A 25332-nucleotide genomic window follows, 5' to 3' on the forward strand; every position below is an offset into this window, starting at 1 on the left:
ACATGCCCTAGTCAGGGAGGCAGAACACATCCCTTGTCAGGACTTCCTGCACTATTCTGTACCCCACACTACATGCCCTAGTCAGGGAGGCAGAACACATCCCTTGTCAAGACTTCCTGCACTATACTGTACCCCACACTACATGCCCTAGCCAGGGAGGCAGAACACATCCCTTGTCAGGACTTCCTGCACTATACTTTACCCCACACTACATGCCCTAGTCAGGGAGGCAGAACACATCCCTTGTCAGGACTGTACCCCACTCTGTGAAGCTATTTTCAGCAATACAGTATTTTCAATAACAAGTCCAGTAAAATATGAATTATCATTACCAACACATGTCATTTTGTCAATGAACTTTGGGAGAAATTGCTGAAAATATGTTCAGGACAAATGTCACTGACACGTAATGAGAAGCATTGTTGCATAATATCCCATAAGCAATTAGTTGTGTATAATTTGATGAACCCCCAATGATCAAAACGACATGCAGTTATTCTTACCCATATTTTTTTTATTTTATTTTGCCAGCACAGCCAGCATCAACACCTTTTAAAGGGCAAGTTCACAAGGAAATGAACCTTTTTTTCTTGTACTTTTTCCACATTAAAAGTGTTAACATAGAAGTGTCATAGACAAAAATATAAAAACATCATATTTAATTAACATATTTTTTGCACTAAAACGATTTATATTTTTCACATTTACCAAGTGTTCTATTTCCATAACAAAAACACCATGGCTTATGTCCCTTGCAATATGACGTCATTGGTGCCAATTGATAAACATTATGACGTCATCATGCTTTGTTAGAGCCGCTTCACGTGGTGTAGGTACAGTTTTTGTGATTCTAGCATCTCAGATGCCAGCCAGAATTGTGTTATGCTGAGTCACCACTGCGCCGGAGTGTGTCGTAGACCATGTTGTTTTACCGCAAACTGGTCCTTGATATCTTTTGCGTTGAGAATAGACAGGGACCCAGTTGAATTGGCACCAATGACGTCATAATCTAAGGGGGATAACTCAGGCCTATTTCGCTCGTGAAACGAAGGCCTCATAACGGCATATCACTTTCACACTATTGTGAGCTTCCTACTTTCACTGTGAAAAAAAATGAGTGTATATTTTCAAACACAGATACTAACTAATTCTAAAATTGCGTTTTGTTTAGAAAAAGAAAAAAAGTGATTTTTGCGTGTACACTTCCCCTTTAAGCATTGAAATGTGGTAGTCAAGGTGTACTTACCTGACAAAGTTCTCCGAATTTGGCTTTTTCTGTTTGTGATATATCCAAGCTGAAACAAAGAAGACATGAATCAGTAATCAAGACAGTTTGAGTTGCTCAGTCTAGACTATAATTCACAATAATATCCAGGATACTCTCCATCATACTCCCAATACCATCAGCATCACAACACCATCAGCATCCAACACCATCAGCATCACAACACCATCAGCATCACAACACCATCGCCATCACAACACCATCGGCATCTCAACACCATCGGCATCTCAACACCACGGCATCACAACACCATCAGCATCCATCACCATCAGCATCACAACACCATCAGCATCACAACACCATCGGCATCACAACACCATCGGCATCACAACACCATCGGCATCTCAACACCATCGGCATCTCAACACCACGGCATCACAACACCATCAGCATCCATCACCATCAGCATCACAACACCATCAGCATCCAACACCATCAGCATCACAACACCATCGGCATCACAACACCATCGGCATCACAACACCATCGGCATCACAACACCATCGGCATCTCAACACCATCGGCATCTCAACAATCTTCATTAAGTATCTGGACATTATGAACACCAGTAGTAGCATTGCCATCACGACAATAATCCAACAACAGCAGCAGCAAGTAACATCAACTCCATCATCATCACCAACACCACAGCTACAACTATCACCACTGTGATCCTAACATCATGATCCATCCATTCATAAACAGCACTAAGTTCGAGTGAGTGCATGGGTTTCACGCAGATTCTGTACCGAGCTTGTTCTCTTCTAGGAAGACAACTCAGTATACCTGTACGACAAACCATATGTACACCAGCATGGCATGGTAATGTCAGCAAGGTGAAGTCAGGAGGGTGAGGTTGTGGAAGGTGAAGTCAGGAGGTTGAGGTTATGGAAGGTGAAGTCAGGAGGTTGAGGTTGTGAAGGTGAAGTCAGGAGGGTGAGGTTGTGGAAGGTGAACTCAGGAGGGTGAGGTTATGGAAGGCGAGGTTGTGGAAGGTGAAGTCAGGAGGGTGAGGTTGTGGAAGGTGAGGTCAGGAGGGTGAGGTTGTGGAAGGTGAGGTCAGGAGGGGAGGTTGTGGAAGGAGAGGTTATGGAAGGTGCGGTCAGGAGGGGAGGTTGTGGAAGGAGAGGTCAGGAGGGGAGGTTGTGGAAGGAGAGGTTGTGGAAGGAGAGGTTGTGGAAGGTGCGGTCAGGAGGGGAGGTTGTGGAAGTAGAGGTCAGGAGGGTGAGGTTGTGGAAGGTGAGGTCAGGAGGGGAGGTTGTGGAAGGAGAGGTTGTGGAAGGTGAGGTCAGGAGGGGAGGTTGTGGAAGGAGAGGTCAGGAGGGGAGGTTGTGGAAGGAGAGGTTGAGGAAGGTGAGGTCAGGAGGGGAGGTTGTGGAAGGAGAGGTTGTGGAAGGAGAGGTCAGGAGGGGAGGTTGTGGAAGGAGAGGTCAGGAGGGGAGGTTGTGGAAAGAGAGGTTGTGGAAGGAGAGGTTGTAGAAGGATAGGTCAGGAGCGTGTGGTTGTGAAAGGTGAGGTCAAGAGGGTGAGGTTGCGCAAGGTGAAGTCATGACGGGAGGTTGTGGAAGGTGACGTCAGGAGGGTGAAGTCAAAAGGGTGGTGTCAGATGGGTGAAATAAGGAGTTTGTTGTGAGGTCAGAAGGGTGAAATCGGGACGTCAGTTGACAATAGCATCGGTGACCACTGTTTTGGACATCATAATTTTGTTTTCACTTAGTCTCAGGTAGAACCCCAAAATATATGTCTTAAAGCACATATGATATGATTGCTTACAAATCTTCCAACGTATGATTTTTTAGAATCTTGTATTCATCTGAAAATGGCAATGACATAACATGACAACATATGTGAGGAGATTTCAATCAAATGAGTCGATATCAGTGCTGTGACCAAGATGAAAAGAAGAACAGACAGCTGCGTTATGTCCCCCGTATGATAAGGATGGGATTGCAGCTCTCCACATCAAACAGCAGGCAGCTGCTGTGTCCTGGACAGGCTAACCCATGACATTCAGCCTGACCAACATCACTAAGAAGATCTAAGATCAAGCTTCAAGAGCTGAATCACATCTGAGGATTAACACATACACATACATGTACATACAAGCTGGGACCTCACTGGGAATTCTAAGCTGGGAACTAAAAGAGAGCAGGAGATGTCAGCTAGGTCTTCATCCAAACTCCACCATCAATTGTTTCATGGAAATGAGGATAACAAAAATTGGTGGATGTCCAATAGAATGTATTATGGAACTAGAAAGAGATGTATGGGCAGAAGTAATAATCAATGTAAGCCGCTTTATAAGGAAATGGCAATACCTGCTAGAAAACTTGTATGTTTATGCACATGTGTAAATATACCCCCAATTCATGTTAAACATGTAACACAATCATATCTGCATATTGTGATCTTCATTCAATTGGAGGAAATAAAGAATATCTGTCTCTACACACAAGGTACCTATATCATCTGTCTCTACACACAAGGTATATCATCTGTCTCTACACACAAGGTACATCATCTGTCTCTACACACAAGGTACATCATCTGTCTCTACACACATGGTACATCATCTGTCTCTACACACAAGGTATATCATCTGTCTATACACACAAGGTACATCATCTGTCTCTACACACAAGGTATATCATCTGTCTCTACACACAAGGTACATCATCTGTCTCTACACACAAGGTACATCATCTGTCTCTACACACACGGTACATCATCTGTCTCTACACACAAGGTATATCATCTGTCTATACACACAAGGTACATCATCTGTCTCTACACACAAGGTACATCATCTGTCTCTACACACAAGGTATATCATCTGTCTCTACACACAAGGTACATCATCTGTCTCTACACACAAGGTACATCATCTGTCTGTACACACAAGGTATATCATCTGTCTCTACACACACGGTACATCATCTGTCTCTACACACAAGGTACATCATCTGTCTGTACACACAAGGTACATCATCTGTCTCTACACACAAGGTACATCATCTGTCTCTACACACAAGGTACATAAACTGTCTCTACACACAAGGTACATCATCGGTCTGTTCCTTCTATCACTCCTGCAGTCTTTGCCCCCACATCTTTTCCCCTCCTCATCATGTAATGTTAAAAAAGATTCATCTTGTGAGCTGTGAAGAAATGAAGTCAATAACAACCCAGAGAATCCTGCCTTTCTTCATTGATTAGAATCTCATATCGCTTCAAGGATATATCCTGCGCCATTATGGAGATCAATATGGCCAGAACGAAACGGAGAAGCTTCATACGACCAAAATAAAGTCAGCTTTCTTGACTGGGCTTTAATACAGTGAAAGTATTTGTCTGTTTCAACAAACCCCAAAACTTGGCTGGTTTGAAGTATTTCACACCCATGCTCCTGAAAGTGTTAAGAGCCATCGATCATGACTTAACTTACAAATAACATCTTTTGCTTAGATGCTAGTAGCAACACTTTTAAAGTTCACTGACTTCTATGTTAAGAGATGAAAAGCTATTTTGGGATCTCAGTCTAATGATTAATGGTTATTGTACCACAGACTTTTAACAAACCATAAGAGGAAGCATGACCTCTATTAAAATCAGGTAATGCAAATGTGCTATCACATGGAAATTAAGGTACTTATATACACACTGTATACTCTAGTAGGTCTCTTCACTTTTCTCTGTAAGATTATTACTGATGTCAAAGAATGTCAAGTGTGAAGGAGAAAGATATTTTTTAAGGTATATTTGTCAGAAGTTCTGACAAATGTACCTTAAAAAATATCTTTCTGAACTTCTGACAAATGTACCTTAAAAAAAATATTTCTTCTGACTCAGAACACTGAATATTTGAAAACTAAGTAAAGTATATGTGTGACATTGTACTTCTATACATCAGGCTGGGTTGTTTCAAGGTGTGAATGACTAAAAACATCAGCCATGTCACACATACATGATAACCCATACACAACTTACTGAACAGTATATCACTATTCGTTATGAACGTAGTTTACTGTATACAGACACATGTTGGACAGTACCGGTATATCACTATACAGACATGTTGAACAGTATATCAATATACAGACAATTGATGGACAGTATATCACTATACAGACACATGTTGGACAGAATATCAATATACAGACATATGTTAGATAGTATATCACTATATAGATACATGCTACTGTGCTTTTTACCAAGATATCAAGATATCAACACATACAAAACAATATACCAAGACCAGGACAATGAGTTAATTCCCACTTCAGACAATATTATTTGCAACTGTGATAAGCCTTTGGCAAAAATTCAACATGTGTTTGTTGTATTAGGGAAAACACTGATATTCCAAAAACACTTCTTTATCGTAAACCAAAATAGCCACAAGTAGGCTACATAGCAGACTTTGGGGATACATTTTTCAATGTGAGAAGAAGGAAATGGATTTGTGATGCCGTGAGTCTCAGCAGCCTCCTCCAACTCTCAGTGTGAGGCCAGACAGAAGCTGAGATAACAGTAGGCACAGGTTACAACCTTACACAAGTGTAGCCACAGGGGTAATACCTGATGTGAATACCTGGACACATTGGACAACACGTCACTCCATTTCAGGACAACACCTCACTCCACTCCAGGACAACACATCACCCCGCTCCAGGACACACTGGACAACACATCACTACACTCTAAGACACACTGGACAACACATCACTCCACTCCAGGACACACTGGACAACACATCACTCCACTCCAGGACACACTGGACAACACATCACTCCACTCCAGGACACACTGGACAACACATCACTACACTCCAGGACACACTGGAAAACACATCACTCCACTCCAGGACACACTGGAAAACACATCACTCCACTCCAGGACACACTGGACAACACATCACTCCACTCCAGGACACACTGGACAACACATCACTCCACTCCAAGACACACTAGACAACACATCACCCCGCTCCAGGACACACTGGACAACACATCACTCCACTCCAGGACACACTGGACAACACATCACTCCACTCCAGGACACACTGGACAACACATCACTCCACTCCAGGACACATTGGACAACACATCACTCCACTCCAGGAAACACTGGACAACACATCACTACACTCCAGGACACACTGGACAACACATCACTCCGCTCCAGGACACACTGGACAACACATCACTACACTCCAGGACACACTAGACAACACATCACCCCGCTCCAGGACACACTGGACAACACATCACTTCACTCCAGGACACACTGGACAACAAATCACTCCACTCCTGGACAACACATCACTCCACTCCAGGACACACTGGACAACACATCACTCCACTCCAGGACACACTGGACAACACATCACTCCACTCCAGGACACACTGGACAACACATCACTCCACTCCAGGACACACTAGACAACACATCACCCCGCTCCAGGACACACTGGACAACACATCACTTCACACCAGGACACACTGGACAACAAATCACTCCACTCCAGGACAACACATCACTCCACTCCAAGACACACTGGACAACACATCACTCCACTCCAGGACACACTGGACAACACATCACTCCACTCCAGGACACACTGGACAACACATCACTCCACTCCAGGACACACTGGACAACACATCACTCCACTCCAGGACAACACCTCACCCCGCTCAAGGACACACTGGACAACACATCACTCCACTCCAGGACACACTGGACAACACATCACTCCACTCCAGGACACACTGGACAACACATCACTCCACTCCAGGACACACTGGACAACACATCACTCCACTCCAGGACACACTAGACAACACATCACTCCACTCCAGGACACACATCACCCCGCTCCAGGACACACTGGACAACACATCACTCCACTCCGGGACACACTGGACAACACATCACTCCACTCTAGGACAACACATCACTCCACTCCAGGACACACTGGACAACACATCACTACACTCCAAGACACACTGGACAACACATCACTCCACTCCAGGACACACTGGACAACACATCACTCCACTCCAGGACAACACCTCACCCCGCTCCAGGACACACTGGACAACACATCACTCCACTCCAGGACACACTGGACAACACATCACTACACTCCAGGACACACTGGACAACACCTCACTCCACTCCAGGACACACTGGACAACACCTCACTCCACTCCAGGACACAATGACCCCCAGTTTTTCAGTGTTGAAACCAGTTCAGAGAGGTCATAGAGAAACTCTGGGGAAACAGATTTACCATTCGCAATGTTAATCATGTTAATCCAAAGGTGATGTTTTAAACTGTGCAGATTGTCTGTGATAGCTGCACTAGCTGTCTCTGCAGCCATTGTGGTGAGTGCAATCTGACAAGCATGACATACGGAGGACCTAGTCTCCTAAACACCAGTCATTACTGACTCCTTAGTCTGGGAACCTGTTAATGCTGACAATTTGATGAACACTAAATTGTCTGAATTTAGCAGGTTCCCTAGCACATGACAGTTCCCTGTACTTTTCCCTTTTACTAATCATTGTGCTACACACACATGGAAATATAACACTCCTAATAAACCTCCCTTGGAATCTGTATTATAGTGGTAGCAATTACCCACCCTGATAGTCTACCATGGTCATTAGCATTGATCAGCTAAGTGATACATCGACTATGGGCACATTTTGCCTGGAAATTATGACTTGTTCATGTGAACCCAGTTGCATGTGTCCACACATCCAATAAGAGTGTTGGAGACACGGGGTCTGCTGTCAAGAGATGACACACAGGGCAACAGCAATGGCCTCCTGCTGCCATGGCAAAACAGGATGGTCTCAATGTACCACTCATTTCACTTGAGATAGCAAAGGTGTGAAGTGGGTCTTAAAGGACACAGGTCAGCCATATCCTCCCTGCTGTCTGGCTCGGTAGTGAAGAAGTGGCATCTTGTCAGGGGAAGATGCAACATTGGATGGGTAGCTCCATACAGGAACTTTTAGAAGTGAAATTAGCCTCAATAATATTAGAATTCCTGTCTGAAGATCTTCAATTTCATCAAATATAATTGACAAAACTGCATCCCTTTATTCCTCTACAATAACCCAAACAATCAGATGATTAGAAATTAAATGTGTGAAGGAGAGTGCTTTGGGTGTGGAGTTACTACATGTCCACCACACCTGACCTGGGTGTGGAGTTACCACATGTCCACCACACCTGACCTGGGTGTGGAGTTACCACATGTCCACCACACCTGACCTGGGTGTGGAGTTACCACATGTCCACCACACCTGACCTGGGTGTGGAGTTACCACATGTCCACCACACCTGACCTGGGTGTGGAGTTACCACATGTCCACCACACCTGACCTGGGTGTGGAGTTACCACATGTCCACCACACCTGACCTGGGTGTGGAGTTACCACATGTCCACCACACCTGACCTGGGTGTGGAGTTACCACATGTCCACCACACCTGACCTGGGTGTGGAGTTACTACATGTCCACCACACCTGACCTGGGTGTGGAGTTACCACATGTCCACCACACCTGACCTGGGTGTGGAGTTACCACATGTCCACCACACCTGACCTGGGTGTAGAGTTACTACATGTCCACCACACCTGACCTGGGTGTAGAGTTACTACATGTTCACCACACCTGACCTGGGTGTGGAGTTACTACATGTTCACCACACCTGACCTGGGTGTGGAGTTACCACATGTCCACCACACCTGACCTGGGTGTGGAGTTACCACATGTCCACCACACCTGACCTGGGTGTGGAGTTACCACATGTCCACCACACCTGACCTGGGTGTGGAGTTACCACATGTCCACCACACCTGACCTGGGTGTGGAGTTACCACATGTCCACCACACCTGACCTGGGTGTGGAGTTACTACATGTTCACCACACCTGACCTGGGTGTGGAGTTACCACATGTCCACCACACCTGACCTGGGTGTGGAGTTACCACATGTCCACCACACCTGACCTGGGTGTGGAGTTACCACATGTCCACCACACCTGACCTGGGTGTGGAGTTACCACATGTCCACCACACCTGACCTGGGTGTGGAGTTACCCCTTGTCCACCATACCAGATAGAGGTTTCCTGCCCTTTTAGACACCTGACCATGCACACACAGACACAGGGATGCACGCAAGAATGCAAAACCCCATTTCATCTTACCTCACCAGATAGTGAGGTGTGTCCTGTAGTGGTATAGAAAATTAAAACTCACAAATAAATCATATGGGGTAAAATAAGAGTTTTTTTCATAGTCTGGTCACTAGAAAGCATCCTCACTATCTCAATAGCTAATCACATTGTGGACATCCCCCTTTAACAAATCAGTACATTGGTAACCTTTCAAGTCAGCTGTATGTCAAACGGATGCAAGGCTTTAGAGCATACCCTTCCAAACGGATGCAGAAAACCCAAACTTATGGTAGTAGCTAACCTTTAATATGAGCTGGACCAGCACTTGAACGAGCTGGTCAGGCAATTGACCAGCAGTGACCAGTGGCTGGAAGGCACAGTTTGGTGACTGAATGACAGCGCTGATCATGGCTGGTCAAGATCAGCATCAGGAGGGATCAGAAGCCTCAAGACAGCAGCCTTTCATGTTGTCTTCACAATCAATACCAATACCAGCTATATTGGAATTAACCCTTCAAGTGCCCTAGAAGATGTCACAATGTCACACTGTCAATAGTCAACACCAAGATAACCTGATCCTGATGACCAGGAATACTGGCATTAACTGTTCAAGTGTCATAGAAGCTGGAGTCAATCTGAAAGAATGTTTCAAAATATCAGCATTGCAGTTGTGGTCTAGTGATGATATGGTAGACTATAACACCTGTATGTCTAGGAGGGTAAGTGATCATATGTGATCGCACACTGCATGAGTCACAACCAGGTCATAAAGTGTGCAACATGTGATCAAGCTGTGTTAGAAATCTCATCGTAGTGCACAGGGTTAGAAAACTACATGATCACTCATATGAACAGATATGCAGAGGGAACTTGTGAAATGATAGGAAAGGAAAAGATAGATAGCACATATGTTTCTGAGGTTAGAAGAAAGAAAGGTGACACCAGAGACTATGGCTTGAGATTGACACTTGATATTCAATACAAACAAGGGACAACAAGGTTTGCTGCAATCAAACTATACAAACCTATTAGTGGGGGATCATAAATCACATCAGTAGGGGATGGAGTTTTGCCAGACAGCAGGAGTGAATGGGTACTGGCAAGTTTATACTGGGAGCAGAGGGAGACAACATGGCCTGAGGTTGTTAAAAGTTGGTGAAGGTTGGTGAAGGTACATGGGCAATTGCTTGGCCAACTCCCTTCCACAAGGAGGCATGGGTGGCCCCAAACCTATGATTGTGGGTTTGAATTTCGGTTTGCCCTGATTATGTTTCTAGGTTTGTCAGCACCATACCCGTGCTCATAGATTTCACCAACGTGGTAAACGCCTGAGACCTGCACCACTTCGGGCTTTCCTCCCACATTAAGCTGACACGCCGTGATATAACTGGAATACTGTTAGAAGCAGTGTTAAACCCAACTCACTGACTCACTCACTTCTTTCCACAAGCTATCTGGCAACCATGGTGCATCTTCCTGGAACACTGAGGGCCTACCAGATGGAAGTGCTCCATCCTTCACCAGGGTTGGTAATAATCTATGTTTATTTTGTCACAATGAGAAATGAAAGTCAGCCTTTGACCATTATCCACAATGGCTTATGTTTTCTTGTAAGCATAAAGCTTTAAGCCAACTGATGCAGTCATGGGCATCACAGCTCCATGGGAGTTGTAACTGATGTGAAAAGCTATTTTTCCATCTCAAGAAACATTCTTAAAACAATGCTTTGGTTATCAACAAAGCCAGGTATGTTTCTCCATTAAATATTCCCAAAGACACAATGACTTCAATACATCTGTCTTCAAGGCCTGGAAGAAGGCCTTCAACCATACTTCATACCTCCTCAAGTAAATGATGGTGCACTTCTCTTTATTAATATCTGTGTTTGGGTCTCAGCTGAACTGCCCTTACTTTTGTCCATTAGGGCTTAACATATCACATTCAAATTGATTTTTACCAATTCTACAAGAAACCAAAATTCCATTTACATTTTCATTCAAGATGCTCAGAACAGGAACTCCATTAGTGCATATCTGAGAACCTAACAAGAGACTTGAACAGAGGGGGCATACTGCGATCCCAACATTTACACACTGAACACCAAAAGATGCATCACAAGGTTTTATGAATATTGACGGCACATCAATGATTGAACATCGCGTGGCCCATCAGGGACATTTTGCACCTGTGTCAACTCAGTGTTCACATAGGATGGATCGTGTTCAACAATCCTCCTGGTTTATACAAATAATTATTCTCAGCTTTAGGATGACCTCGGGTTCTTGTTTGTTCCCTATACAACTAGATCATCCAGATCTTATATGGTATTGATATGCATGATGCAAGTCACTCCGGCCACAGGGCAGTCACAGCCGGTTAGATTCCTAATTTTCAAAACTCACTTTTTGAAGCTGCTCACTCAAATCTTATGATGTACAAGAGTCAAGCAGTTAATAGTTACTTGGTAGCTTACACAGACATAAGGCTGTTAGTATTTTTTTGAGTTTCCCATCTCTAAATTTTCATTGCGACGCGAAATAATAAAAAGTTTTCTTGTCTCAATTTTCCCCATGGTGTGGAAATTTATGCCCCGATGTGACCAAAGAAATACTACTACCATTGCACACTCTTAACAAAACCCAGATCATCTTGATCTTTCTTCAGCTATATTTAATAAAAATTTATTTAAGAAGCAAAGTGACTCAATCTACGTCATTAATTATTTCAAAAACATACATATGTATGTATGAATATGATTTATTCATAGACTGTTACCAGCTTGAGCAGTGCATCTTGGAAATGGTACGAGAGATCACAGTACACTGACCTAGGAATCACAATGTACAGCAGGCACTGTTGTTGAGTTTGTTGAGCCCACATTTTGACACATGGTGGTTGGTCATCAGTGACTTCATGACATTCATTCATGGTTGAAATTCGAGTGAGGGGAGGAGGGGAGGAGGGGAGGTTTTACTGAGAGATATAGAGTGAGCGGTTAACCAAAATGCTGCAATCACTTTTGCCAAATCCTCCAGGATTGTTGACAATAATACAGGCATGCAGGGACTTGCAGAGAGAGTCCTTTGTTCACATACATGGGTATTTCTGAAAGTAACACCTTGCAAATGTTAAGTCTCAGTGAAAACAAGGCAATTTGGTGGCCAAGAAGTTTTACTTAAGCTAGATCTTTTCTCGTTCAATGATGGTCACTTCCCTTCAACTGATTTATTCAACAAAAGTAGAAATAAAGGAGACCAGTGAGACCGCTTTGTCTGTTTCATACTTAGACCTACGCATAAATTAAGATTCAGAGGGACAAAAAATTCTCCATAAGACTGTAGGACAAGAGGGATGACTTCAACTTTCCAATAGTCGGAGATGGGAAACACACACAAAAATATGGACGGCCTAGTGTTAGTTTGACACATGACACTAGTGTCTAGACCTCAACAGTAAATTCCCAACAATAGCCATTTGTATGTAAAAGATTCCTCTCTTGTTGTGTAGTGTAACAATGCAGATAGTGACATTCAAGCATTATCATTCTGTCTTGTGAATACTCAAGTAACTGGCAAACCTGTCACTCAAATGATGAGCAGTAATTCATACCATTGAGGCACAAAATAACAGGCATGGTGCAAACCTAATCAGGCTGTACGTAGAGGAGAAATCATGCCTCCGGGGTTTGGGTTGAAAATGTAACCATGACAGAAGGATTTCCCGACTCCTGAGTGTTTACATTTTTAACCAAAACCGAGGGGAAGTGTTTTCTTTGGCTCATAAACTGTCAACAGAGTTAAATCCAATTTACATTTGGTATGTTATAAGGACACAATTCTAAAGTCTGCTCATGTTATGACTGTTGGCGAAATTGTTGAAAATGTAAAACCACAAACCGAAACCGAGGTGGAATGTTTAATCCAACTTAGGAACTATCTAAATTCAAGAAATACCAGAAGAAATAAGAAAACATCAGGATACATTTTATAGTATTCGATCAAAGCATGTGAGAGAAAGACCATGTGCCACATGCAGCACAAACTGAAGTCATGACAAGTAAAATTGAATAACTTTTCATCACTTTCCCTGGTGGTTTCAGTGGGAAAACAGTGGGTTACAAAACTAAACACGATATGTGAGGTTGCAGGTTCGACTCACATCATCCATAATTAAACTTTCATTTATTGTCTTTGATTTTTTAACACTGGACATTTGAAACACCAAGTACAAATTTCATCTGCTACTGGATACCTACAATACAATAGGCAAAAGTGGCAGTAGGTTTATAAATGGGATTCAAACGCCACAACTAAAGGATTCTGGGACAACAAAGGCGTCTGTGTGTCATTCTACACATTCTCCACAGTCTCATGCATGGACAGATATACCCTGACATGAACATGAGTTAATCTGGTTACTGGTTACTATTCAACAGGAGCAAGTTACTGGTATCTGAATATTTATCCAATCTGGCCATCACATATGACATACTTAATCTGAACTGACTCCCTGCAGACGGTCACATGCTCGAGTCAAAACCTGGCTCAGCCAGCAAATTGATCAGCCTCATCGTGTGGGTGTACCACTAAGCAAAACTGACTGACTTAGTGAGCGATCAATTACCATCTAAATAACATGGATATTTAAACACTCTCCAGTGATCCTGCAAGTTGACTGGCCTCTTCGGAATCAATAGGGCCAATGACCAAGCACAGCAGGTCTTCGTGATGAGTCTACCTCCATGTCTGAAGACATCTTGTATCAATTTTCACATACATACAGGAAAGTGTTGTCAGGCATCCATACCGATTGATTTAAAGCTGCTAACAGTGACCCAATTAACAGTGAGCCTGGTTGTAGAGTTGCTCCTTGTGTCACATGACAAACAACCAGGGATGATGACACACAACTAGGTCTGGGCATGACGACACACAACACGGTCTTGACATGACGACACACTACCAGATCTGGGCATGACGACACACAACACGGTCTTGACATGACGACACACAACCAGGTCTGGGCATGATGACACACAACACCAGGTCTTGGCATGACGACACACAACCAGGTTCGGGCATGAAAACACACAACCAGATCTGGGCATGATGACACACGACCAGGTCTGGGCATGATGACACACAACCAGGTCTGGGCATGATGACACACAACCAGGTCTGGGCATGATGACACACGACCAGGTCTGGGCATGATGACACACAACCAGGTCTGGGCATGATGACACACAACCAGGTCTGGGCATGATGACACACGACCAGGTCTGGGCATGATGACACACAACCAGGTCTGGGCATGATGACACACAACCAGGTCTGGGCATGATGACACACTACCAGGCATGATGACACACTACCAGGTCTGGGCTTGATGACACACGACCAGGTCTGGGCATGATGACACACAACCAGGTCTGGGCATGATGACACACAACCAGGTCTGGGCATGATGACACACAACCAGGTCTGGGCATTATGACACACAACCAGGTCTGGGCATGATGACACACAACCAGGTCTGGGCATTATGACACACAACCAGGTCTGGGCATGATGACACACAACCAGATCTGGGCATGATGACACACAACCAGGTCTGGGCATGATGACACACTACCAGGTCTGGGCATGATGACACACTACCAGGTCTGGGCATGACGACACACAACCAGGTCTGGGCATGATGACACACAACCAGGTCTGGGCATGATGACACACTACCAGATCTGGGCACACAACCAGGTCTGGGCATGAGACACAACCAGGTCTGGGCATGACGACACACAACCAGGTCTGGGCATGACGACACACAACCAGGTCTGGGCATGATGACACACAACCAGGTCTGGGCATGATGACACACAACCAGGTCTGGCATGCTGGTTCTCCATGGACACTATGTGAGCTGGGACCACAAAGTTTGAAAGAAAAACTCCTAGACTAAAACAGTCTACATACACACACAAGGACACACTTTCCATATGTTATGTTTTAAGGATATTGGCTAATCAATTAGCTTGGGTCATTTGTTCAGCAGAATATATTTTAGGGGACAGGAATTTGTTTGAGTCAGTAGGTTTAGTGGAACAAAATGAATGTTAATGCTGTTCAAAGTGCAGCAGGATGTTTAGTATTGGTGCAAGTACAAGGGGTGTTCATTAAAGATTTCCCCTGACCCACTTCCGATGGACCTAGTGGAATGAAACTTGGCATAGGTATTAGTCTTTCTCCACATAGGAACCACCAAGAGTTACACACTTCTCCCATCGTTTTATGCAACTATGGAGACCTCGCTTGTAAAAGCCCTCATTTTGCCTCTCAAACCAGGACTTGACTTCAGAAATCAGTGTTACATCATCTGTGAAACGTTTTCCCTTCAAAAATGACTTCATGGTTGGAAAGAGGTGGAAGTCAGATGGTGCAAGGTCAGGAGAGTAAGGAGGATGTGGAAGGATTTCATAGCCACAGGACCGCGCTTCTGTCTGGGCAACATGAGAGTTATGTACTGGAGCATTGTCTTGCAGGAGACGGACACCCTTGGCCAGCATGCCACGCCTCTTAAGCTTGATAGTGTCCCGCAATTTCCGCAGCAGTGAAGCATAATAAGCTCCTGTAATTGTGGTACCCTTTGCCAAGAAATCCATCATCACTACTCCGTGCTGGTCCCAAAACACTGTGAGCATGACCTTGCCTGCAGAGGGTTGGACACATGCCTTCTTTTGGGGTGGTGACTCCACATGCTTCCATTGCATCGACTGAACTTTAGTCTCAGGATCATAGTGATGGACCCATGTTTCATCCTGTTTGATAAGTCTGTCAAAAAAGTTTGCCTGGTTTTTTGGGCACATGTCCAGAAGATCCTTTGAGCAATTGACTCGTTCCTGCTTTGGGAAAGGTGTGAGCAACCTGGGAATCCATCGTGCAGACACCTTATGCATGTTCAAATTGTCATGGATGATTTTTTCCACAGTCCCTACACTGATCTTGACATCTTGTGCTAACTGGCGAACAGTTATACGTCGGTCTGCCAAAATGGCGGTCTCCACTTGATGGATAGTGTCCTCATCAATGGCTGAATGGGGGCGACCAGGAATGGCAGCTGTTTCCACAGATGTCCAACCACACTTGAACTGGCGATGCCAGTGTTTAACAACGTCATATGATGGGTCATTTTCCCCACAAGTTGCTTTTATTTCATCGAAAGTTTCTTTTGGTGTGCGACCTTTCAAATATAAAAACCTAATCACTGCTCCGTATTCTACTGGCTCAATTGTCACACCGTACTCGAACATAACACCTGTAAAAGTGGTAAGATTAATAGTTCGGTGCTGCAAATTCAGACATAACCCATAGATACATGTATCATTACACATGTGAAATTTCAACCAAATATGATAACCCTAAGTGGTTTAGGGGAAATCTTTAATGAACACCCCTCGTATATTACTTACTTAAGGAAGGCTTTGTTCTCTTCAGACAGTGGCCAGAGACTCAACATTTACAAAGTTAATAGTTTTTGTATTTTCGTACGATGTGCTGTTTGCTATTTATATTTTTCTTATTATCAAAGGGTAAGCAGTCAGGCCAACTGAAATACATTCAAACTTTTTTCTGACTTTGGTTTTTGACTGGTTGATAAATCCTTTAAAAAAATGGTTTCCGAATTATAGGCTTACGTAAGCTATTTTATAAGATTAATAGGTAGGTTTCTCGGCAGGCTAAAGCCAACGGATAAAAACGATATCCGTTGGGGTCATATGCGGATAGAGATGCAAATATCAAATCAATTTAATGTGGACATTAATTTCAGTGAAATAATGTGTTGAAGTGATCGGAAGATCGCACAACTATTATTTACACTGTTATTTACATCAACAATGGTCAGATTACCGCTGTTGATGTCTTGAAACAATCTTTGATTGACAGAGAATGGATACATATATCATAAATACCACCAGTTGACTCGTTAAAAGTCATATTTGTTGTAGTTTGACTATCATATATCCACATCAAACAATAGTAATCATTGTTTATAATTCACAGAATACTTCCTCTATTACATCATTGCCAAATTCTTGTATTTTGGCTTCAATCACACAAAACTAAACTTTCACTGTCAACCATACAATAATTAGTTGAACCTGCAATTGCACCCGTGAAGGAGCAAACAATTGTTCCAACAGACTGATAAGAATGTCGGTTGATCAGGCAGTGGTGTAGATGACATGTCAGGTTGAGACATTATATCGTCAACTTTCTTGTGTTTGCGTCCTTCCTCCTGGCCTTGAAGAGAGACTCGGTGATTTAAAAAAAGGCTTTCTGTGTGGGTAACCTCCTGCATTTTCAACAGCCTGTATGAGGGTCGCTCGTAACTGTAATTCAAAATTCCTTAAAGTCATATTATTGGGTAATTTTTTACCGAATCATTGGTAGATTCCAAGAAAACATGTGTCCAGCTGATGGCTGCTTCTGGCTTAGTTTACAAGACAATACACACGGTGACCTTACTCCCTGCATATAAAATAATGCCTAGCAGAACAGGAAATACAGTTTAAACAGTAAATCATTACATCTAGTGATGTTTCATCTCAAATTTCAAATTTGTATTGACCAAGTTTGTTATCACCTGTTCGTTTACCTGCATTCACTGAAAGGGAGGATGTCATGTTTTCCTGCGCATAAGCGTACTTGATTTCCAACCCCCCTCCCCCCACACACCCCCACCCCAAACACCTGTTTATTGCAAATGTAGGGATTGTTGTGTGTGCAGCGGTGATATGCTTCATTCCGGATCACTTAATAGACAGCATACATAATATCAGCATTAATTTTGAAGGCTTTAAGCAGGGTTGCTCTATAGATTGTCATGATTCACTGCTGTATCGACGGATCACTAATTTACACCTGATCATACAATACATGGTATGCCTACTCTTGTGTTTATTTGTGTTCTAATGCTGCACTGAATTTCAAAAAGGAACCTTTATGAAGTTTGCAATGGCCCAGCTTGATAACTACTGAGACTAGTGTCGCCTTACATTACGATACAAAATTAATTAGATGGAGCCAAAATTAACCAGTCCTGCAAGTTAAGCTATAAATGACTGAAGGCACAACCTCCTCTGGGTAGCTGGGCAACATGTAACATTGAGAATTTCAGGAAAAACAGGCACAAACTAAATCTCACAATTTGTAATAATTTTTTAATTTGAAGTTTACACGACATACTGCTTTTCCATTGGACGAGAGAGCGGTCACATGACCACGAAATTGACGTTCATAAGTGCATGAACGACACAATTTGACGTTCATACGTTTTTCACGAGACCATGTTCTTGAAATGACGTAAACACTGACAGACTACTTCCACATTCCTGGGGAAACCCCTTGGAATTCCCTAGCACGAAAACACACATATAAGTGTTCTTTCTGATCATTTAGAACCTTTATTCTCAGCGTTTCAGTATACATTGAGAAATGTCAGAGAGTGTGACTGCATGATTGTTCACGAATATCCTCACTGCGGCCTATCCTAATGAACAAACGATGAAATGCACATCTTAACTATCGTATTGTCGACTCGATCCGTACGCCCATGTCACCTCTCTTTTTGAGGAACTATTTTACTCCGCAATATAGCTGGTTGTTGTATGGCTGTCAGTGTAAACATGAAGTCACACGTAGTAAATAAAATTGTGTTTAGATCTTGGCCTACATCCTTTGAGGTAAGAAATTGTGATAAAAAAATTTAAAAATTGACTTTCACTTTGTGTGAGTTCATTGGAGTATGAACCTTGATAGAGTGAGGGCCAAACATTGTATGAACGTCGTCGCAAGCTCCGACGTTCTTACAGTTTGGCCCTCACTCTATGAAGGTTCATACTCCAATGAACTCACACAAAGTGAAGATCAATTCTTAATTACTACACGAGGTAGCAAGAGCAGATCCAGCATTTCTAAAAGGGAAGGGTCCAAAATATCAAAATCCTCTCTCAGACAAATTTACTGCCTACAACATACTACATTTGGTTTTCAAAAGTGGGGTCCGGACCCCGTGGAACCCCTCTGGATCCACCTATGGGTAGTCATATTGTGACACCCCTAAGACAAGGTCAATGTCTCAGGAGGTTTAACTGTTCTTGGTCTTCCACATACATCAGCAAACAAACACATCACAAAGGGAAGAGGGTCTGTTGTCTAAATGTGCTGTAATATCAGTGATAATCCATACTCAAACAGTATTTCATGAATTATCAAATTTTTGACCTAATCTGTTAAGGAATCAAAGCAGTAGAATAAATCCATTAATGCTACACACTTTCCTCATGATCAGCAGGCTGTCAAATTAAAACTGTGTCGTCATAACAACCACACACGTATCCACATGAATCCCACGTAAATATAATCATATCATCAACATCAGTTTTCCAATCATGCCAGTTCATATAATGCATGCACCTTATAATGAGCATTTCCACCAATACGCCAATAATGCCAGTCTAATGTGGTCTTAACTTGGTCATTCAATATTGTATGGATTTGTTATCAGTCGGGAGCTAATGCTTGAATTACATTCTATGTCTTCCAGTGCCTTCAATGGAGTTATTTGGTGTGGGGGCGTGTGGCTGAGAAATTGATTCACATGTGGAGTACGAATCTGTAAACTCTACAATAAATAGTTCTAGCATAGACTTTTCAAGTAAACATGACATATTTTTTTCAGTTGAAGATAAAATTCATCCTATTAATCCCTGAATAGTTACAAGTGTATTCACATCACATGACACAATTATCATTCTTGTTCGTCGCTCTACATAATCATGTTGTCGAAAGTCCATTTTAGTATATTTTCTAATACACCTTTGACACTGAGTTCAATGATTTCTTTTCAGATTCTTTCTTCCAGATTTGAGTCTAGATGGTCTATCACAGATTTAAAGGTTCAGCCACATAATTAAAGCATCTTTGATGCTTGTACTTTTTGATCATGTAAATCAGCTTTAGACATCTGAATGATTTTAAATACATCACATTGTCCAGAAATAGCACAAATTGCGCATGTGATAAAGACCATCACTCAGGGAAATGGGAAGGAGCAAAACATTACTTGTATTCTTAGACAAAAACACAGACATACATCTAGTGTGTCACCAATCTATTTACCTTCACTAGGAAACCATCAAAAACATAGATATATATCTAGTGTCACAATCTATTTACCTTCACTAGGAAACCATCAAAAACATAGATATATATCTGGTGTCACAACCTATTTACCTTCACTAGGAAGCCATCATCAAAGACACAGATATACATCTAGTGTGTCACTGATTTATTAACCTTCACAAGAAAGCCATCATCAAAGACACAGATACACATCTAGTTTGACACTGATCTATTTACCTTCACTAGGAAACCATCATCAAAGACACAGATACACATCTAGTTTGACACTGGTCTATTTACCTTCACTAGGAAACCATCATCGAAGACACAGATATACGTCTAGTTTGACACAGGTCTATTTACCTTTACTTGTAAACCATCGAAGACACAGATATACGTCTAGTTTGACACTGGTCTATTTACCTTCACTAAGAAACCATCATCGAAGACACAGATATACGTCTAGTTTGACACTGGTCTATTTACCTTTGCTAGGAAACCATCGAAGACACAGATATACGTCTAGTTTGACACTGGTCTATTTACCTTCACTAGGAAACCATCATCGAAGACACAGATATACATCTAGTTTGACACTGATCTATTTACCTTCACTAGGAAACCATCATCAAAGGCACAGATACAATCTAGTTTGACACTGGTCTATTTACCTTCACTAGGAAACCATCATCGAAGACACAGATATACGTCTAGTTTGACACTGGTCTATTTACCTTCACTAGGAAACCATCATCGAAGACACAGATATACGTCTAGTTTGACACAGGTCTATTTACCTTCACTAGGAAACCATCATCGAAGACACAGATATACGTCTAGTTTGACACTGGTATATTTACCTTCACTAGGAAACCATCATTGAAGACACAGATACACATCTAGTTTGACACTGGTCTATTTACCTTCACTAGGAAACCATCATCGAAGACACAGATATACGTCTAGTTTGACACTGGTCTATTTACCTTCACTAGGAAACCATCATCGAAGACACAGATATACGTCTAGTTTGACACTGGTCTATTTACCTTCACTAGGAAACCATCATCGAAGACACAGATATACGTCTAGTTTGACACTGGTCTATTTACTATGATCTATGATACCTTGAGTTTGAGGCAACCAGGAAATGTACACATACTGTTCAACACATCTGGGTTAAAATACCATACTTCTTTATGTTTAGTGCACACATCAAAAACTACAGCTTCACAGAGGAGGTAGTGCACAATGCTGACAATAAGCTTTGGATTATTTTCTCCAATGTAAAAACATAACTGTGAGCAAGTAACACAGGAAGTAACACAGGAAATACAACTGAAATTGTAAATCATCATGTCCAGTTACATGGACCAAGTTTGTTCATCTAGAGCGATATGACATAGTTTTTGACTGTGGAATACACTATACAAAATGGCAATATTTCCTGATACTTGCAAGAACAAATGTGACATATTCATAAATACGGTTGTAAATATAGTAAGACTCAGCTGGGACTCGACTGTTAGTTTGACAAAAACAGGAATTTGACATATCCAAGTTCATTACAACATGGTTCAACTGTCTTTGACCCAAACATAACTGAAAATACCATGTGTCAGTTTTTCATTCAAAGACTTGTACCCCTGACCTGGTCTCAAGTACTGTTGCACCAAAGTCTACCCAAAAGGTGTTATCCTGTTCTGCAGAAGCATTCAACTTAATGTAGAAAATATGGATTGGGGATAGCTAGATTTGCTGGGTGATGGGTTGGGTGTTGAATTCAGTGCTGTGGGGACTGTCAGTTGGTAATAACACTTGACATGAGCTTCACCAGCTGCTTGCAGACACTCAGAGTGACATCCTGTCATGGCCACCTCATGTGCAATATCTGCTGTATTGGTCACATTTTCAAAATATTTGTCCTTTCTACATCATGAAAATACCCCAAACTCAGTGAGTTCAAATTTAATGTCACATCGGCAATATTTCAGCCATATCATGACATGAACATGATGAAGCTATGCATTAATACTATTTCTACCATGAATTTGGAATTTACTCCACTCTGATTGGTCAATCAGAGGCTATTAAATCACAATAAACCCCCTCTGATTGAAACAGCTGGTTTGAAGGCCGCATCACTGCGGAAGCTAATATTCATAGAATTGTACTATTTTCAGTCATTGTCGGTAGGCATATTTAAATATCTACATATACAATTACAGGTTACAAAATGCACACATGCGGTTACTACAATATTCAAAGGATGTGTGGAAATACATTTCGTGCAGAAAAACACGACAGAAATCAACAAAGGGAATGTAATTACGTTTTGGAGACAACAGGGAGCTTGAAATTTTGGCACTTTTCTATATACGACTGTGACGTCATATCTTTTGCGTCACAATGAGGGATATGACGTCATAATGGTGACGTGCGATGTAGAGCGAAAGCCTTGCATTGGATGTCCGCCTCATGTTAGCTTACTAAGTTGCCGTGATTATATGCTTTACAATGCTTGTCATATGTTCGAGTGAAGTATTACGGTGTAAACAAACTGCTTGAGTATATACAGCACCATATTTTGTTCGGTGATTCCGTAATTCAGATCGATAACCCACTCAAAACACTGGACTCAGCCCATGCCGCTTCACTCAGTATATTTGCTAACACCAAAGAGTTCGCATTTTATTTAGTCATGGTAGAATGGAGATAAACATACTGTGTTTTCAATGTAGAGCTAGGTTACCTGTAGATTAAATCCCGCTAAATTTAACATTTGAAACCTCACGCTGCGCGTTCGGTTCCAAATTCAATTTAGCGGGATTAAATCTACAGGTAACCCAGCTCTACATTGAAAACACACTATGTTTATCTCCTAAATATATTTAGACTGAATAAAAACCTGTCCCCAAACTCAGCATTAAAGGATCAATAAACTGATGTTTTCAAGTGAAGATTCTACTCCAGTGACTGAAGGTGAGTGTGATTTGGGCAAGAAACACTGTGTTGTCAATGCAGAGGTAGGTTGCCATTAGACATAGGCACAGAAACTTGAAGCTGAATATGCAGTATCTCAAGGACATAATTAAACACAAAACCTGTAAGAGAAGATACTGATTGAAGCCGCATGGATACGCAGGTACAGTCTTTAAACAAAGTATGGTGCTGCATAAGCCGAAACATTGTTTGTTAACATCATTATACTGTACTTGCATAAACATGTATAACGATTTAAGTGAATGAAATAAAACATTATATAATACATTCAGTGAATGAAATAATACATTATATAACACATTCAGTGAATGAAATAATACATTATATAACATATTCAGTGAATGAAATAATACATTATATAACATATTCAGTGAATGAAATAATACATTATATAACATATTCAGTGAATGAAATAATACATTATATAACATATTCAGTGAATGAAATAATACATTATATAACATATTCAGTGAATGAAATAATACATTATATAACACATTCGATCAATGAAATAATACATTATATGACACATTCGATCAATGAAATAATACATTATATGACACATTCGATCAATGAAATAATACATTATATAACACATTCGATCAATGAAATAATACATTATATGACACATTCGATCAATGAAATAATACATTATATAACACATTCGATCAATGAAATAATACATTATATAACACATTCGATAAATGAAATAATACATTATATGACACATTCAATGAAATGAATGAATGAGTTTCAGTCAGTCAGCAATGTTACATCTTTGTCATGGATGCCTTTCACATCCAGACCTACCATACTAGTGGCTGATAGCATCAGGACACAATGACACAATGTGGGACAGGTCAGCCATTGTGACCAGCACGGGGGCCCATTCTACACACCAAACTACAGGTTATCTTCTCTGAAAACTTCATTTTCTATTCAAATAAAGTGGACTGTTTCTGTTAAACAAAATCCTCAAGCTTTTCCTGGGTGTTCTGATTCAACATTTCAACATAATTAACAGTTTCATTTTCAGACTTGAGAAGAACTGAGGAAAGCTGAAGCCTGTCCTGTAACTAAGTCACCAGTTTCATTTGCCTCCAAGTGTTCACCAATGTGACTTAGCACATTTCTAATTTCCCAAACGAGAAAGAAACACACAGTGGAATATATTACAGCAGCATCATTGTACAGAAAGAATCCATTTAAACAACTTGGGTGAATTATTAATGGCTGCTGTGTGAAACAGTCCCTACCTGGAGGAAAAGCTTTAAAGGTCAAACCTGATAAACCCATTCGTTCCTCCACAATAATTGCTTTACCCAGAGATGAAGAAACAATCACTTGTGAACAGGAGTTGCTTTTTCAAATGTTCCTTTTCAATGCCTATCCAACCCCCCTTGGGATGACAAGGCTACACATTTACATGTTTCATGACTTGAGAGCCAAGGTGGTATGTACAGCTACCTCAGTCTTTTGAAACAGAGAGCCAGCTATGTGGGAAAGGAAAAGGAAATGACATGGCAGCCTATAACCTGAAATGGCCCGTAGGTGCACGGTTCTTGTGGCAAGGGTGTCTGTCTCAGCCTATACACTGGCATGGCCAGGAGGTGCACGGTTCTTGTGGCAAGGGTGTCTGTCTCAGCCTATACACTGGCATGGTCA

The 25332-nt window shown here is 41.8% G+C and overlaps 1 protein-coding gene across 3 annotated transcripts in view; it reads right to left on the bottom strand.

The window, feature by feature from the left end:
* Positions 1 to 25332, bottom strand: part of LOC139454174 (uncharacterized protein KIAA0513-like) — a 101320-nt gene that overhangs the window by 61817 nt on the left and 14171 nt on the right. For all 3 annotated transcript variants that reach the window (XR_011652447.1, XR_011652446.1, XM_071235725.1), the window contains exon 2: positions 1247 to 1295. Coding sequence is in view for 1 of the 3 variants with exons in the window: in XM_071235725.1 (XP_071091826.1) it covers positions 1247 to 1295 (49 nt within the window). In the remaining 2 variants the exon portion in view is untranslated. The remainder of the gene's footprint in view (positions 1 to 1246; positions 1296 to 25332) is intronic.

Source organism: Haliotis cracherodii, unplaced genomic scaffold, assembly GCF_022045235.1.
Source record: "Haliotis cracherodii isolate W230 unplaced genomic scaffold, xgHalCrac1.p SCAF_10, whole genome shotgun sequence".
Taxonomy (NCBI): Eukaryota; Metazoa; Mollusca; class Gastropoda; order Lepetellida; family Haliotidae; genus Haliotis; species Haliotis cracherodii.